This window comes from Sceloporus occidentalis, unplaced genomic scaffold (assembly GCF_023333645.1).
Source record: "Sceloporus occidentalis isolate IW3139 unplaced genomic scaffold, rSceOcc1.0.p SCAF_7, whole genome shotgun sequence".
NCBI lineage: Eukaryota > Metazoa > Chordata > Lepidosauria > Squamata > Phrynosomatidae > Sceloporus > Sceloporus occidentalis.
Genome location: NW_028316987.1, coordinates 39,089,226 through 39,107,393, shown reverse-complemented (window position 1 = coordinate 39,107,393; position 18,168 = coordinate 39,089,226). Strand labels below are relative to the sequence as shown.

The 18,168-nt window shown below is 38.1% G+C and overlaps 1 protein-coding gene across 9 annotated transcripts in view; it reads right to left on the bottom strand.

The window, feature by feature from the left end:
* Positions 1–18,168, bottom strand: part of LRRFIP2 (LRR binding FLII interacting protein 2) — a 61,586-nt gene that overhangs the window by 22,188 nt on the left and 21,230 nt on the right. For 6 of the 9 annotated variants that reach the window (XM_089532656.1, XM_089532658.1, XM_089532655.1 and 3 more), the window contains exons 4-5: positions 3,464–3,508; positions 2,296–2,403 (exon numbers count right to left, since the gene is read on the bottom strand). In XM_089532656.1, the coding sequence (XP_089388782.1) occupies positions 2,296–2,403; positions 3,464–3,508 (153 nt within the window). Of the gene's footprint in view, positions 1–2,295; positions 2,404–3,463; positions 3,509–8,116; positions 8,231–11,141; positions 11,211–13,704; positions 13,762–13,862; positions 13,911–16,760; positions 16,806–16,885; positions 16,934–17,507; positions 17,583–18,168 lie in introns of all 9 variants that reach the window. The other 3 variants (XM_089532653.1, XM_089532652.1, XM_089532654.1) reach the window with 1 other exon arrangement.

The following is an 18,168-nucleotide window of genomic DNA, read 5'->3' as shown; positions in this document are numbered from 1 at the left end:
GAAATCTGATTTAAAGATAAAATGCCTCAAAGGAGAGAAGTTTCACCCATGAGCAGCAGCATCTGGACAGCAGACTGAGCATCAGGCACAGAGGTCACCTTGTCACAGTTGTTGTTAACTGTCCTCAAGTAGATCTCAATCATGGCAACACTATGGATGAGACGTCTCCAAGACCCCCCGTCCTCCGCTGCTCCACTTCAGTTTTGCAGATTCATGCCCATGATCTCCCTAATTGAATCTAGCCATCTGGCATGTGGTCTTCCTCTCTTTTCTACTACCCTCAACCTTTCCCAGCATTATTGTCTTTTCTAATGAGTCATGCCTTTTCATGATGTGGCCGAAGCATGACAGCCTCAATTTGATCATCTTGGCTTCTAGTAAGAGTTCAGGCTTGATTGTTCAAGGACCCATTTGGTTGTCTTTTTGACTGTCCATGGTATCCTCAACACTCTTCTCCAGCACTACATCTCAAATGAGTTGATTTTCTTTTTACCCACTTTTTTCACTGTCCAACTCTCACATTCATACATAATGATAGGGAATAGAATGGCTTGGATGATTCTAATTTTAGTGCTCAATTTTGTATCTTTTCTCTTTAAGATCTTGTCTAGTTCTTTCATCGCTGCCCTTCCCATTCTTGATCTTCTTATCTCTTGTCTTAAGTTTCCATTCTGATCAATGTTTGGTTCAAGTTATGAGAAATCTTTGACTGTTTCTACTTCATCATTGCTTAAGCTGAATTTTTGTAGGTCCTCTGTGATCATTGTTCTTGATTTTTTATGTTTAGTACCAAGTCTGCTTTTGCATTTTCATCCTTGACCTTCCTTAGTAACTGTTCTAAATCCATGATGTTTTTCACTATTAATATGGTGTCATCTGCATACCTTAGATTGTGGATATTCCTTCGTCCTGTTTTCACTCCTCCATCTTCTAAGTCTAAGCCTACTCTTTGTATGATGTTTTCTGCATACAAGTTGAACAAGTATGGTGATAAAATGCAGACCTGCCTGATCCCCTTGCCAATTGGGATCCATTCCGTTTCTCTATATTCTGTTCTAACAATAGCCTCTTGTCCTAAGTACAGATTTCTCATCAAGTATAAAAGGTAGTGGCACTCCCATGTCTTTAAGAACGTTCCTTAGCTTTTCATGATCTATGCAGTCAAAGCCTTTGCTATAAAGCACATGCTGATCTTTTGGAATTCCTTGGTACGCTCCGTTAGCCATCGTATGTTTGCAATGTAGTCCCTAGTGCCTCTATCTTTTCTGCACCCTGCTTATACCACTGGGATTTCTCTCTCTCTATGTGACTGGTGTCTGTGTTGCAGAATTTTAAGTGTAATTTTGCTTGTATGGAAAATTAATGCTATGGTCCTATAGTTGTTGTAGTCTTTTGTGTCTCGTTTTTATGGACGAGGATGTATATTGAGAATTTCTACTCTGTTGGCCAGCATTTGCTTTCCCATATTTGTTGGCAAATGTTAGTTAACACTAGAGTTGATTCTGTATGGTTGAATTGTAGCAGTTCAATTCAAATATCATCTGTTCCTGCTGATTTATTTTCCCAATTTCTTTTAATGAGGCTTCCACCTCATTTTTCTAGAATATGAGATTCATCTTCATATAATTCTTCATTCCATGTATCATTCATTTTTCTCATCTCTTTTATATAGCTCTTCTGTGTATTTCATCCAGCATCTTATTTTGTTTCTTGAGCATGTAGTACATTCCTGTTCTTCCTATATAGCTTTCTGGCCCTATAACTTCCCCTTGATTTCCCTACACAGATTACCAATCTGTTTAAATGATCTGTTTTAATACAATTTTCCATCTGTATTTGTAAAGGGAAGGCCTAAATACCCTAAAGGCACCAGATCCTGTCAATCTTGGAAGCTAAGAAGGGTCAGCTCTGGTTAGTACTTGAATGGAAGATCATCAATTGATACAAGATGATGTAGGCTATATTATTTCAGAGGAAAGAACTGGAAAAACCACCTCTGAGTACTCGTTGTTTAAGAAAACACTATTAAATTCATGGGATTGCAATAAATCACTTAGCAAATAAAACTGTAATCTGAAGTATTTATGATGTTGGGTCTTGTCACAGTGAACTTTGTCCACATGCCTAAAGGAATTTGAACTTGAATGCTGAAGACAGAACATCCACCCCACTCCATTGCACATAGTTAATTCTGAAAAACAAGTTAATTATGGGTCTTGCAAATTTAATCCTCTTCAAATAATTTTCAAATAAAGAAGAAGATACTTTTATTTTTTACCAATAGTGTTCACTCACCCGCAATTCACTTAATGAGGTATCGGGATCCACCAAACTGCTTGTATCGCCACTTCCTCGTCTAGATGAATTTCCACTTAGAGGTGTTGCTGAATTGCGAGATGCTGGCTAAAGAAAGTAAGCCATGGTGTTAAATTTCAGAGATTTCCCAGATAAATCATGCCATCGATGTTTCCACACATGAATAGGACTATTTCATGCTTTTTAAAAAATAGTCTAATATATACTTGCTAATCTACTCATAAAAACACATTACTCAAGTTCATATACTATTCAATATATTCCTGTGATTTATGATTCTTTCAAGCTTAGCCTATCTCTGCTTACCAAACAGGGCTCCTCTTGCAGATAAGATGTGCAGGATCTCTTTTAAAAAGCATCTTGCCAACCAAGATGACCTCTGGAAGAGCATTACCTACACCAGGGGTAGGCATCTGCAGTTAAGCTGGGGACAATTTTCTGGGTTGCAAAAATGTTTGAGGGCCAAACTTGTATCTGGACCCAGACCATCCTCTTTCTCCTATTGCTAATTAGGTTGCTAATTCTTGCCTATGTGAAATCTGCTAACATTTGTCACTGCTCCCTTCCCCCTTCTCTCTACGATTCATCTTTCAGTTTCCAGAACACTTAGCTATCCACTTCAGATTTCCTCTTCCACTTGAACAGCTCTACAATACTGTTATGTTCTCAAGGACTCTATGGTCACTGAACACAAATTGCTGTAGGAATTAACAAAATTGCCCTCCATTTCAGGAATTAAGATAAGGAGATTACACTCACTTCCTGCATTTCTTGGTCTGTCTTTGACCAATTTTTGCAAAATAGGAGGGGGGGCAGAGGAGTGTTGAAAAGCATAATGCTGTTAAAGGCAGCCGTTTAGGGCATTCTGTTGATACATGTTTTTGCCTAAAAAGGTTTTTTTTTAATGAAGGGCTTTGGGGCAACTTGTGAGCCGCAATAAAGGAAGTGGTATAGATGTTGGTCATGGGCTGCATTTCTCCCATCCCTGATCAAAACATATTCTGCTTAATGCATTGTTGAAAAATTCAGCTTAAAACAGAAATAACACAGGTTAGAGTACTAGCCGTACCCTTGCAGACTAACATGCATTTTTGAACTGTAGAAATAGCCCATAATACGAGACCCAAACTGGTTTTTAAAAACTCACCCGAATATATAAATCAGAATATGGCCTATCATTCTTCTCTTCGAGCTGAAAATATAAAGAAAAATAATTCAACTGAACCACTCCTTTCAATGAGAAATCTCAGTAACCAAGATCCCATTATGTGAGTATGAGTAAAAAGCAAGAATGTTACAACTTAATAATAAAAAGGTTTTTTTCCACATTTTTCTTTCCACATTGATACAGAAAATTAAAGTAAATGTCAAACAATGTCATAAATGCAATTTATCAGCCTTACAAATCATTGCCATGCATTTATAAATTGTAGTAACTTGCTTTTCTGGCTATTCTTTTGTCAAACAGGTATAATTACAAAAACTAAACCTGCAATCCTATACTGACTCAGAAATTATGTACAAGCTTAACAGATATCCTGGAATACACAGTACTTATCTCTGAGTATAATGTATGGAAAACCTCATTCTATACTTAGTGCTTAGCTCTAAATATAACGTATGGAAAGCATCTATGACATCACCTAATGATTGATGACAAAATGATGGATATGCTTTTAAACGCATACCGTGAAATTTTTGAATTTCACTTGTTTTATGTCAACTGTTAGGTAAATACTACATACAGGACATTCATTGTATGTTAGTGTTTTATTGTTCCAGTAACTCAACATTCAATAAATTGGAACATATTGCTTTAACATATGGAAGGGAATAAATACACTGGGCCCTCAGTATCTGCAGAGGTTTGGTTCCATAACCTCCATAGATAACAAAATGCTCATCTGCAGCATTTAACATTTAAAATTACCTGGGTAACAAAGTCCAGACACCAGGCATGCATTCTTCCTTCACAGTTTCCCACCATCAGAAATGCTCTGCCAGAATGTAAACCTCCTTCCTCACTCCCTTTTCCACCTTCACACCAAAGAGCCCCTGCCAGATTTTAAACCCCTTTGCCACAGAACCACATCATGGAGGGGGCAACAAAAGGAGTGGGGCAAGGAAGTGTATCAGCAGGAAAGGTGTTTCAGGTAGAGGCTTCCTTGTGAGAAGGTGGGAAATGGAGTGAGGCATGGGTTTGCATTCTGAAGTGGCTTCTTTGTGTGAAAATGAGGAAGGGGTTTAAATTCTGGTATTGGCTTCCTTGTGGGAAGGTGGAAAAAGAAGAAGGAAGGAGTAGTTCTGGCTGTGGCTTTGTGGTGGGGCTGACTTCCAAAGGTGGAAGGAGGCAGCTTTTACTATTGGCCTTTGGCTGCTTCTCCACCTGGCCATCACAGTTTCTCGGATCCACAGATACTGAACCCACAGATAGTAAGGGCCCACTTTAATATCCCAAAAGTGCTGACAAAAAGTATTTTAAATGCATCAGAAATATCCTGTAATACAGCATAATACTGCAACATGAAAATTCTTTAAGAACAAATAGCCTTGTAGTAATATTCTATATATTGGAACTCAATTGGAAAAATCATCCTGTGAATCCTTTCCCCGGCACCTGAAGACATTTTTATTTACATAGGTGTTTGGTGGGTGAATTTTACTTATGGAGTGTGGTGTGCTGTTTGGTATTTTAATTGTTTTTATTTTCAAATTGGTTTTAACTATGCTGTTTTTAACTTATTTTTCAATGTTAGTATTATTTTAACTTTTGTAATTAATGTTTTAGTTTTATCTTTTTAAATTACTGTAAGCCACCTTGAATCCCATTTTGGGGAAAAGGTGGGATATAACTCCAATAAATATGTAAGTATCTTCCTTTGTATTGCACACCTTTTGAAATGTTAGTTCTGGTCTTCTTTTCTATCATTCACCATTTCATCATCCACAATTCTTCAAGTTCTGTTCAGAAGTCACTCATAAAGTGTACATACCATCTACAAGTTTTAGATGTCCTTGCAAATGATTTTCTGCACATCTGCACTTTTCAAACAGATCTTCTTATGTACTGATCCTGAATACCCATCCTGATAAAATTGTGCAAGTGTAAGCCTCTACCATATCTGAAACATGAGAGCTACATGTGCAATGTTTTCAAATTACTTTTCTATTTGCTAAGGACGCAATAGGAAGAATTTTTATGAAGCAGTTTCACAGTATATGAACACTTAAGACCTAATATATTCTAAGGACAATACTAAGCCTTTAAAGCAGGGGTAGGCAATCTTTTTGAGCCGGGGGCCGGGTTGCTGTCCCTCAGACAACTGGGGGGCCGAAGCCAAAACATAAATAATTAAATAATTTTTTAAAAAAATTAAATATATAAATAAACCAGGACAAATGTAGGACAAAATTTTCAAATGGAAGACACTTTTTTTAAAAAAAATGGAGGACACGCGAAAAAATTTGCTGATTTTTTAAAAAATGTTAATATAAGTGCATGTTTCTGAGGCTTCTATAGACAATTGTCCCCCAAAGGCCCTGGCAGCAATCGGCGGCAGGACCGGGCTGGGGCCGGTCCCAAGGCCTCGCCGGGCCGCATCCGGCCCGCGGGCCGCAGGTTGCCTACCCCTGCTTTAAAGGCTTACTTCAAATGTCAAAATCATCCTGAACATTCTTAATAACAAGTTCAAATTGTTTTATAAATGTTTCCTAATTATCCGTTAAGATAGGAAGCAGTTTTGGCATTTTCTTAGGCATGTTCTGTAATGTTGAACTGCAGACAGAACAGACTGTAATGTTTATTTCTCCATGTCTAGCATGCTCTGAAACATTTCAGATGTCTTTAACATTTCCATTTTATTTCGCCGTCTTCAGGACAGTCAACAGATTGCTAACAATCCATCTAAAAGTATCTGTCTACATTACAGAATCTTGACTTGGTAGATGAGCCAGGGATTTAGCTACATTAAATGAATATATGTTATTTGCAAGTGATGTAAGTAGCCACTAGATTCTACAATAATATACTTTTAAAAAGGGGCCCACAAAATGTGATAGAAATCCCCCCCATGCCCCTGGTTGTCAGTTTGGAGGAAAGCCATATATATATATATATATATATATATATATATATATATTAATTTTGCAAAAACTATTTTAGGCCCTCAAACATAGTGGACTGGCATTCATTTGGGAACAAAAAAAAAAAAAAAAAAAATCATTTTTCTAAAAAAATGTAAATGGCCCTGGCAGGCTACACTTTATGTATTTTGTTTTAGAAGGAATCAGTAAAGTTACTTGTTATGCCTATTTTTATTTTTCAGCAACATTACATCACATTACTTGATCTACATTATCCATTACTCCCTCAAGTAATAACATTTTTCTTCTGGAACATTACTTCCAAGCTCTGCTTCGGCCACCAGGAATTATGAATCAAACAAACCTTCCACATACTAATGTCAGTAACTTGGTTCCCTAAATAATAATTCTACATGTACGGTAGGAAAAGTCAGTTCCTGACTAATTTAAATGTTTTCTGCCATACTACATTAGTCATGAATTGAACTGATTTTTAACGGCACTTGATTTGAGGAAATAATTCCTAGTAGAACCTCCTGTTTTCTGAGCTTCTCGGTTTGTAATTCTCTTCTGGCAAGAGCAACTAACACACATACACAAATGGCTAGACTTGCTCCTAAGAAGAGTAATGAATTGTGTTTTCTCACCTTCTGATCCTCTTGTGCAAATTTAACCTACCAGCCCAGCCTTACCCATCATTAAAAGATTACAACAGAGACCTCAATCATGATTAATGACAATCTGGATACACTACTACGTAAACTCTAAATTAGGGTTTGAATTGGTAAATCATAGTGAAGTTCATGGGTAATAGACAGAGAAAGTGTTATATGTATACTTGTCTCACAGGTCACACTCTATTTTTTTGACATTGCAACTGAAGATTATCTGTCTTACCTATTAAATAACAACATTTTATACTATTATAATTGACATAGTGGAAGTTCAAACTGATCCCAAATCTTTACGGTAGTAAATTACTCTTAATGATCATAGTACTTAAGATATGTTTTTTCCACAAGAAATACATTAATTTTGTAGAGGTAATTACAACATGAACAGTACACTGCAGTCAAAATCTTCCCATGCTTTCAAATTACACAATGACTTACAATGCTATGTAAATATCAGGTATATGTGAGAGTAATAGCATCATTAGCATTCAAATATACAGAAGCAATCTTCAATTCCGTTTGAAAGCCAAAAAAATACTGTGTACACTTCATGAAATATATCTCAATGTGGCAGTTCACAATCATGAGTTTCTGAATAGAAAACTCAAACTTTGATGTGCATACTGAAGATGAACATTCGGCAATATCATCAAATTAGAAGAAAAATCCTGCATTCTAAACTATTATTTATTTAATTAATTTGTATCTCATCTTTTTCCTAATATGGGCCCAAGGCAGCTTACAACAAGGTTACAATAAGACATGTAAGGAAGATGTTTTCAAAGAATAAAACATACTTATTAGCCATGCAAGTCAGACTCTATATTTCAACCAACTGGTATAACATTTTACGCTGTTAGAAACAAAATGCACTATACATAACATTTTTTATTTATGTTACTAGAACCAGTAACCATATATGTTTTACGTATGTTACCAGGACCAACAAGCTTTACTAGAATGCTAGCATGGTATTCACAGGAAAAAGATAGTCACTATCAAACCCGCAGCAATGACATCAGCAGAATACCAAACACACTCACACTATTCAGATCTGGAATGCTGACATCATCCAAGTCAGACACAATGCTTCCCCTACGATTAGAACGGCTGAAATAATCAGCTGCGGTTTCACTGTGATCAGAAAAGTCAGATGACTTCAATGACAAAGACAACAGATGGAGAGAAAATGACAGACAGAATAAAACATTTCAGAAACATGCAATGTAATTTGACCGTATTATACTTTTTTATTCCTTCCATGGTATCAAATTACACACACAGTTCACATTACCATAGCTACGTAATACAACCTCTCACCCTTCCTAAATAAAAACGGAAAAAACAACAACAGTATTTTAAAAACTTAGTAACTGAATCGGTAACTGAATAGTCACAAATTTATAGATCTGAAGGAGAGAACGATGTCTGAATGTCTGTGGCCCTCCAGATGTTGGAGCAATAGCCAACACAGTCAATGATGGAGGAAGATGGAAGTTATGGCCCAACAATAACCAAAGGGCCATGTGTCTCCCATTTCTATTCTACCGGACCTCAGCTCTTACTGCAGCAATATGGTGAAAGCCACAGAACCATTTAAAGAATGCTACTGAATGTGAAGCCATCAATTTTTTATCAATCTGATCTAGAGCAGATGTTTTGACATAAGATTTAATCACAATTCTAAGGTTACTTCTTAGATTAAATGCTTAAACATATAAGCCAAATTCTGCTCATGCACATGAATATAACCGTCAAAGATGAGGGGGGGGGGGAGTTTATAGTCAGCCCTCCACATTCATGGCTTTCTCTTTTGCGATTTTGCTTATCCGTGCCTTTTTGCAGCTCCCCCCTTAACAGCCCCAGTGCCACCCTTCTGGTTGTATACACAGAACCATCAGTAGCAGCCACGGGATCATTTCTCCACACCTCCTCTTTCTCCTTCCCCTTCTCCCGGCCAATGGCTCCAGAGTCCCCAACCTCCTGGTTTTACCAGGATCTTTCTTCCCACCCCTTCTCTCTCCTTCCCTTCCTCCCTGCCAACAGCCCCAAAGCCAAACTCCTATTTTTTAAAAGCCCTCCTTTCTTCTTCCCTGCCAGAAGACCCAGCACCCCTTCTTTTATATGGGATACGCAGAAGAATCCTGGTAAAACTGGGAAGCTGGGGCTGCTGACAGGGAAGAAGAAAGGAGGTGTAGGGAGAAATAACCCCATGGTTGCAGCGGTTGCCACTGCTGCTTCTGTTTATACAACCAGGAAAGTGGTGCTGAGGCTACTGGCCAGAGAAGAGAAGGGGTGAAAGGAATGATCAGCCACTAGTGGCAGTGATTTTTTTTTTTTTTTTGCAGGGGGGGGGAAGAGATATTTGCAGTTTTTTTCGCATTTTCGTGAGGGTTCAGATCCCCTAACCCCCGCAAATGTCAAGGGCAGACTGTATTTTGTCACCTTCACTTTAAAAAAGAGAATTAATCACTTCATTATTTTTACTAGCAACCTCCATGCATAGAAAGCATTAAAACACAAACATTCACCAACGTCAAACAGACTTGCTGAAATGTATAGCTTGTTATACTTTGTTTTAGTTTTATGACTCGAACACCTTATTTAAAAACACGCACTGAATTATGTGTTTCATTTTTCAGTAGGAGAAATTATCCAATACCTCATGATACTCCCAAATTATTTATGAACAATATCACACGATTAATTCCTCAAAGAGTTGTAGTCCAATGGGGTGCATGCAGCACACAGCGCACACGCCATTCATTGCATTACTCCACGGCTTCAGTGTATGCTGAAAGCCGCAGAAGGAAAGCCCATATATGGCGCGGGCTCACTGTATTAGAAAGCAATATATACATAGATATTACAGTCACAGACCAGCATAAGAATAGCAAAATACAGCATACAAAATACCAGGAAATATTCACAAAAAACTCACAAAAAGAAGTACCTTAAAATACAGGTACACATATGCATTTTTCTGTCAGAGGACAGAGCTCAGCCAATTCTGACAAAGCCCAACTAGAAATTCAACTACTAATCCGCAGTGCAAGTCTTCACCCGTCGGATTTTAATTGCTGCTGCACAAAATTTAGCAACTTTATGTGTTATAGTAGGATTCGTGTCTGAAAGCAGCAAAGAAACAAAAAGACTATTCTGAACATGCTGGATGTTTGTGAAGTAAGAGGTTATATGATAGCCCTGTTTAAATATTTGAAGGGATGTCATATTGAGGAGGGAGCAAGCTTGTTTTCTGCTGCTCCAGAAAACAGGTCCTGGAACAATGGATGCAAGCTACAAAAAAAGAGATTCCACCTCAACATTAGGAGGAACTTCCTGAGAATAAGGGCTGATTCGACAATGGAACAAACTTCCTCGGAGTGTAGTGGAGTCTCCTTCATTGGAGGTCTTTAAACAGAGGCTGGATGGCCATCTGTCGGGGATGCTTTGATTGAGATTTCCTGCATGGCAGAATGGGGTTGGACTCGATGGCCCTTGTGGTCTCTTCCAACTCTATGATTCTATGATGCATTGGCAAAATAAGATCAGTATGTAGGTCTCTATAGTACAGTGGGCCCTTGTTATCCTCTGGAGTTTGGTTCCAGCACCCACCGTGGATATCAAAATCCATGGATGCTCAAGTCCTATTAAATACAATAGCATTGTAAAATGGTGTCCCTTATATAAAATGGCAAAGTCACGGTTTTGCTTGTTGCAATTTATATTTTTTGGAATGTTTATTTTATGTATGTCATTAATTCATTTTTTTTTACTTTTAAAATTATACTCAATTCTTTATGGAAATTGTCAGGAAGAAAAGAAAAATACTACCAAAAATCTATACAGAGGGACTGCTTTTATATTAGGATGTAAGACCAGATCATGTGTTCCAAGCTGCAAATCATGCTATCCAAATTTAAGGATTAATAAAACAAAACAAAACTACTTCAAGCAACTTTGTGCACAGTGTGAATTGTGACTATTCAGCTCAGATGTGCTTTCATGTACTTCAACTGATAAAATCAGAATATAGCAAGCACATAGCAATCATGCAACCCTGCTCACCACACTATCCTTCCGGCCTCGAACAGCACGATCAGAGGATGCAACGCTCTCTGATTCATCATCTGTAAACTATAAGATTCAAGGATAGATCATTATAACCTACTACTTGATATATATTTGCTTGTATAAAGATTTAAGTACAGTACAGGTGATTCCATGTCAATGTAGGCTTTTCTAAGTAAGAGTGAAGCAGCACAACTCTGTATACACCACAGACCGAGATACTTTAATAGCAGGTCACACACAGAAGTGGGTAAGTGGAAGTGTAGCTACTGGTCCCACAGAAGCCGTGAGAGTTCAGTTACACAGTGTCAGGATATACTGCAAGCTTGACTATTTGGTGCAGTGCTTTCTCTCCACAGAGCAGTTTTTCATTTAAATGTGGAGAAGGGGATTAAAAGGACTCATTTGGGGGCACAATTAGTTAATTCATTCCCTAGCATCAAGATATTGAGAATCAAAACTCTTCTTACCTGTTTGGCCATATCTCGAATTTTGCTTTGTGGGCACACTAGATCTTTTCCTCCCAACATAATACAGTACACTCTAGAAGCTGTTAGACTACAACATTTAACATGCTTAAAAAGCATGCTGCAAAGATGCAACCTGTGTACCTTCAGTTTATACTTTGTTCTTTTAACTCCAGTTAACTGAAGAACAGCACTTCCTTTCAGCAGAATAAATATGAATGTTTATATGGTACTTCCACTGAACAATGATATAGTCCAAGAACTGTCTGATTACTATAGGGCATCACATTCATTGCTGTTGTTGTGTGCCTTCCAGTAATTTTTGACTTAGGGCAACCCTAAGGTGAACCTATCATGTGGTTTTCATGGCAAGACTTGACCAGAGGCGGTTTGCCACTGTTTTCCTCTGAATCTGAGTGTGTGTGTCCAAGGTCACCCAGTGGATTTCATGGCTGAATGGGAAATCCAACCGTGGTTTGCAATCATAGTACAATACTCAAACCATAATGCCACACTGGCTCTCATAGCATTCACAATATAAGACTGTCATGCAAAAAGCTCAAGAGAATAACACTACATTGAACATTTACTTTTAAAGTTCCAAGTAGTCTGCCTTTTCTGAAGCAATGAATAAAGCAAGATTTGTAAATCTTAGTTATGTTAATGATGTTGATACCAATATAAAACACAGCATTTTCAAAAACCCAATAAAACACACAGAATTATGTCATATAGGCGGGTTACACAGCGGCATATAGTACGTGTGGTGCGCATACTAGGGTTAGGAAGGGGCGGTGCTTCCGCATCCCCCCTAACCCTAGTACGCGCTCCGTGCGCACAAAATGGCAGCGGCCGTTCCACACGGCCGCCACCATGATGGTGTCACGAACGCGCTGCCTCCAAACGAGGCAGTGCGGACGTGATGCCATCGCTCCACGCAAGGGCGCTTAATGCACCCTTTCGGCGGAGCAGGAAGGAGCTCCGAAACGGAGCTCATTCCTGGTTTCCATCGCTGGTGCAGCCGTGTGAAGGCTGCACCAGCGATGCAAATGAGTCCCCGCTGCCGTTGGGGTGTCCTTGGGGCTTGAAGCCCCAAGGACACCCCTTTCCAGGCTGCGGGGAAGGGGCCTTTTGCCGCTTCCCCGCAGCCTGCAAAGAGGCGGATCGGGGCCTCGGAGGCTGCCGGTCTGGCAGCTGAGGCCCCGATACACCGGGGAAAGGGGCGGGTGCAGGCCGCCCCAAATGGGCAGTCTGTAACCCGCCATAGTTTCCTGCACAGAGGCACCACCCAAGCAAGGAGAGATTCCCATTAACAAATAATACAGAATGCAGACCATTTCAGGTAAGTGAATGTGATTTCATGCCATCTATTTCCAGCCAACATTTCCCACTCTTCTTGATCAAAAGGTTCTCAACCAAATTAAAGGGGTGAGTTATGGTATGACAATCAACACTCTCTCCAATTCAAGCTAAGAGGATCATGGGCCAGTGCTGAGCCTCCTCACCACTGATGGAGGACAGGAAAAAAGGGCTCTCATATGCCCTAAGGATCACATTCCAACTTAACTTGGTGGGGCAAGATCATTCTTACAGTATTTAAAAGAGAATCCTGTGTACCATTAAAAAGAGTAATTCTGGAAGCTATGACAGTTCCTGAAACAGTATATAAAAAAGTATGTGCTTTCTCATTACTAAAGCAAACTGACTCAACAAACAAACACTATTAATGTGAAACTAATGGAAAAATGCCTCCTTCACCACATGCATTTAATATACTGCATTAGTTATTCACATGTCCTGAAATCATTATGGTAATTTTGAAAGATATATTATTTCTACTTCTGTTCAAGCTTTTTCTTAATGTCGTATATTCAAAATCTATGTGTATAGCCATGAACTTCTACAAACATTCTCAGAACAACAGCTAACAAAGATGCTGATTTCCAATTAACAATTTGCATCCTTTTCTGTAAAACAAATCAGAAATCTACAATCCATGCATTTATCAGTAGTGATTCAAACAAATGGTTAAACAAAACAAAAACAAAAAACAAAAAAAGGAAAAACCTTAAGGCATGCAATAAATCTCTCACCACTGGACTACTTCGTGCTGAACTTGTTCTTGAAGAATAGTAACTATATTCAGAAGGCTAAAAACATTTTCAAAAGGAAAGGGAAGTATTTGCTTTGACAGCTACTTATCACTCAAATTATATTCCATAAAGCCAAAACAAAAGCTTTGTAGACTTACAGTCCGATTACTATAAGACTTAGACAATTCACCACCATATAACGATGCCTGAAGAACAGAGAAAATAGTATTTATAGTCAGAGTACTAGAGAACAAGACAGATCATCTTAGTGCCTTGTAAGCACTAGATAATACAACAGGACTTGTCAACCATGCAGTCCCACAACCCAATTTCAGGCATCTAGGAAGGGGTACAGACCGAGAGGAAGAAAGTCAAAGGAAGGCAAAAGAGGGCAAACAGGATGAAAAACTTAGAGGGCAAGATAGAGAAAAGGGGAGAGGGTGAGGCCTGTGCATGGGATTAGACATCTAGGGTCAATGGTATTTTCCTCTCCTGGCAGCCTGTTGGACAGTGGGTGGAAGAAAGAGACAAAAGAGGCTTATCCTGTTCACCTTCATCTTTAGACCATCTATCACTATTCAATTCAAGAGATTCCTGTCAAGGGAACACATGTCTTGCCCAACTCTTGCCTTCTCTGCCTTTTCAGTATCCCTGCCAAATGCAAATACACATGCACTTTGTACTAAATGCTGTACAGTGGGCCCTCGGTATCTTCTGGAATTTGGTTCCAGGACCCCCCATGGATACCAAAATCCATTGATATTCAAATCCCATTATATACAGTGGCATAGTAAAACAGTGTCCCTTATATAAAATGGCAAAATCAATGTTTATTTTCTGGAATTATCTATTTTTTAATATTTTCAAATCATGGATACTTGAATCCATGGGTAGGGACGGCCGACTGTATTTTTAAAACCAAAATGTTACTAAATTAGATTACATGCACATGCTGTGTTATCTTTAACAGAACTCTCAGAAAATTATTCTTTTCAGCACCCATTATTGATATTGCTGAAAGACGTTTGTCAACAACAACAAAATCTCAGCTTTGAAGGCATAAAAACCAATTGACTTGAATATAATTACATTTTACTATCAGCAGTATTTATTAAAAATAAAAATGCAGCTGTGCATGCATTTTTCTAACAGTTCAACATTCTAAGACAGATTATTAATTTACTCTAACCCACCATTTCACACTCGCCTGCAGATACCAAAATCTGTTGATGCTCAAGCTCACATTAGCCCCAATTGTGGAGCAGCCACATGGCCGTGCCACCATTAGGGATGGAAGATCACAGAATTCATTTTGCCAGAATAAAAACAGTGAACTCAGGGCCCGCCACAGTTGCCAGGGAGATGCCCATTGGTCTGCCTTGGTGCCCACCTCTCCCACATTCTCATCAGCCACTTGTTGAAGGGAGGCCCCGAGTTCACTATTTTTGTTCTGGTGGAGTGAATTTTGTGGCCTTCTGAGCCCTTGGCGGGGAGGCAAGTAAGAAGTCCTCTTGTTCCTAATGGTGGTGGTGTGGCCACATAACTATGCCACCATTTTGGCCAATGTGTCTTGGTGTCTGCAGATGCTTGAATCTGTAGATGGCAAGTCCACAGATACTGAGGGCTGAGTGTGCAATATTTACGTATAGTACCCTGGGAAATTTCCCATCTCTTTTATGAAAGTTTCTCATGATTCTGCAGTACCCACAAGCATCCCTTGCGTATCATTTCAGCACTTTCACAAATTTAGCACACGTTTAGGCATCAGCCATTTGTTCAAAAAGCTTATCAGTTTTTGATAAGGCAGCAATATTACAAATTTCATGCCATAACCCAGAAAATACCATTGGGGTGGGTGTGAGAAGAACAATAGCATTTGTTCATGTAAACTTCTCATCTAAGATTCTTTCCTGACTATTAACTACGCAATAACAACAATAACAACATCAACAACAACTACTGGTCTGTTGTTGCCTGGCGGGATATAAATAAAATTTATTATTATTATTAACTACTACTGCTACTATTACTACTATCATTATTATTACCATTATTAAATGATCTATTCCTCTAAATAGACTAAAGGAAGCTTACAAATTAAAGCACAATAGTTAAAACATACAACAGGTTAACATTAAAAAGTAATTAAACTGACAATGACATTAGGAATAATTTAAATCTCACAATTAAAAATAATAAAAAACAGTTTAAAAACAGTACAATAGAAAGAAGTATTTCCCATTCCAGTTAGGTAATGACTGCTTTGCCTTGAATCATTCCTATGATATTTTGTTTATTATCTGTTTCTGCTACAAATAAAGGAAGCAGAGTAGGGATTTCTAGGACAAATGTTGGAAATATCTTAGAAACTATCAAAATGAATCCTTGCTCATTCAGGAGCCTATGAACAGCAGAATACCTTTAGTTATGAACAGTGATTAGTTAATAGCTCTGAAAACCCCCACATGGTTTGAATTAAATTGCAGCCAAGTTCATAACCAAGTTGTAGATTAGCAAAATTACATGAACTTGCCTTCATATTATTTTGAGGGCTGTGCAAAACAGCAGATGTAAAGCTATAATTAATATTGGAGTCTTTTGTATTGCCTACCTAGGGTTAACTTTTCTGATAAATCCTGAAGAAATTAATGGAGCTGCAAGGCACTGCACAGGCCACATCAATGTACCACAGATACCTGAGCAAGCAACAGTTCAATGGGCACTATGCGCTGGTGGAACAATTCTCAGGAGTCAGATCTCCCAGGCACAGAGAGGTAGTGATGAACCTCACCAAATATATAAAGAAACAGTCAATACTGATGCATACAAACACTATTGTGTACATTTTATATTTCACATAAAGTCCTTAGGTTTGAAATGTGCCGGCTTAAAAAGTTTTAACCTTCCACAGTGTGTGTATACTTTGCCTTTCCTCAAAATGACTTTCTCCCTTCGATTATAACCTTAGCTTTCCCAAATCAGAACACACAATGCTTCCAAGTCACACTACTCTCAGAACGCAAAATAAAGGCAAGCATGCAAATCTGCATACGAACCAAACTGGCACTTCTTATCAAACCACTGTTAACATCTGGAGACACCTACAGAGGAAAGCACTTTCTTTAGCTTTACAAAATTTTACAATGCCAAAACGTAGACTGTTATATCACACTTTACTAACCCTGTAAGTTTTAGTTGTTGCCAAAGGATCACTGTATAGAGATGATGACTGTGACAAAAATAAGATACTTTATTAAATATGATACTCTAAAGTGAAGCACAATTCATTCCGTATATAAGATATACAAGCACATATACAAAACTGTTAGTATTGTCATAAAGAAAAACCATCAAAATGCAAAGGAACTCCAAATGAATCAAAACTGGGCATAAGACAAAAATTTTAAAAAATATTTTAGTAAGGACAGAGCTGAATTTTCAGTATAAATAGTTTGTGAATAGTAAAACACAATACTGCAACCAGTTAATCATGGTGCATTCAAAAATAGGCAAACTGCAAAACAGCAGTCACATCACACAAAGTTAAAAGAATGCTATTCTGAATTCAAAGCCCCAGCATTCCTTCTAAGCCATCATTTGATTCACACAGCAAGTATGCAGGACTAAAAAGAATACAAGATATTTAGCAATATGTTAATCCAAACTACAGCATCAAAAACAAGCCAAGTTTTTTCTGCAATGGTGGTGTTAGCTTCCATGCTGTAAGTCATGACTATGAATTATACTGTTCAGTTTACAAAAATAAACATAAACATAAACCTCATAAAAATCATGAGACAAACCCGAGGATGGTAGGTAGAAAGTGGTTTGCTATGTCTAAGACTGCTATAATTTCGCTGGTCATGGTAAAATCCACTCTGTCAAATAGAAATAGAAATTACAATTTTTTAAAAGGTATTCAAACAGAACATTGAGTCTGGATGAGCTAACAGCCATCTACATCTTAATATGCTACATGTTATTTAATTATTCCCACACTGTATGTAATTCCTAGGGCAGCTACATTTACCACATAAAAAGTGGTTAAGCTTTTGTATTGATCTGTATCAGTAACATTCACCTTTAAAAACTGCATGTGGTTAGCAAGCAGGAAGAATTTTTTACTATATTTCAGTACCCACAAATAGACTGCTGCTGCAGCGATTAACTTCCAGTTCAGTGCCATAAACCTCAGGTACTCAACATTGAACAAAACTGTTCAATCTTGAGTATTTCACAAGATTAAATTGCAATTTAGGCCTCCCAGTAAGACAATTCGCAGAATTTAATCATCTGTAATCTGATTATCTGTAAAAAGAGCTATTTTAAACCCACCAACTGTTCTGCAATTGTACACAAATGTTTTCTAGAAATCAAGACATTTAAGCTCTGTTGCAATAATTCACTGAAGTGGTTTCAGATGTTTACTTTAGTACAAGCATCTGACCTTATATAGACTGTTTC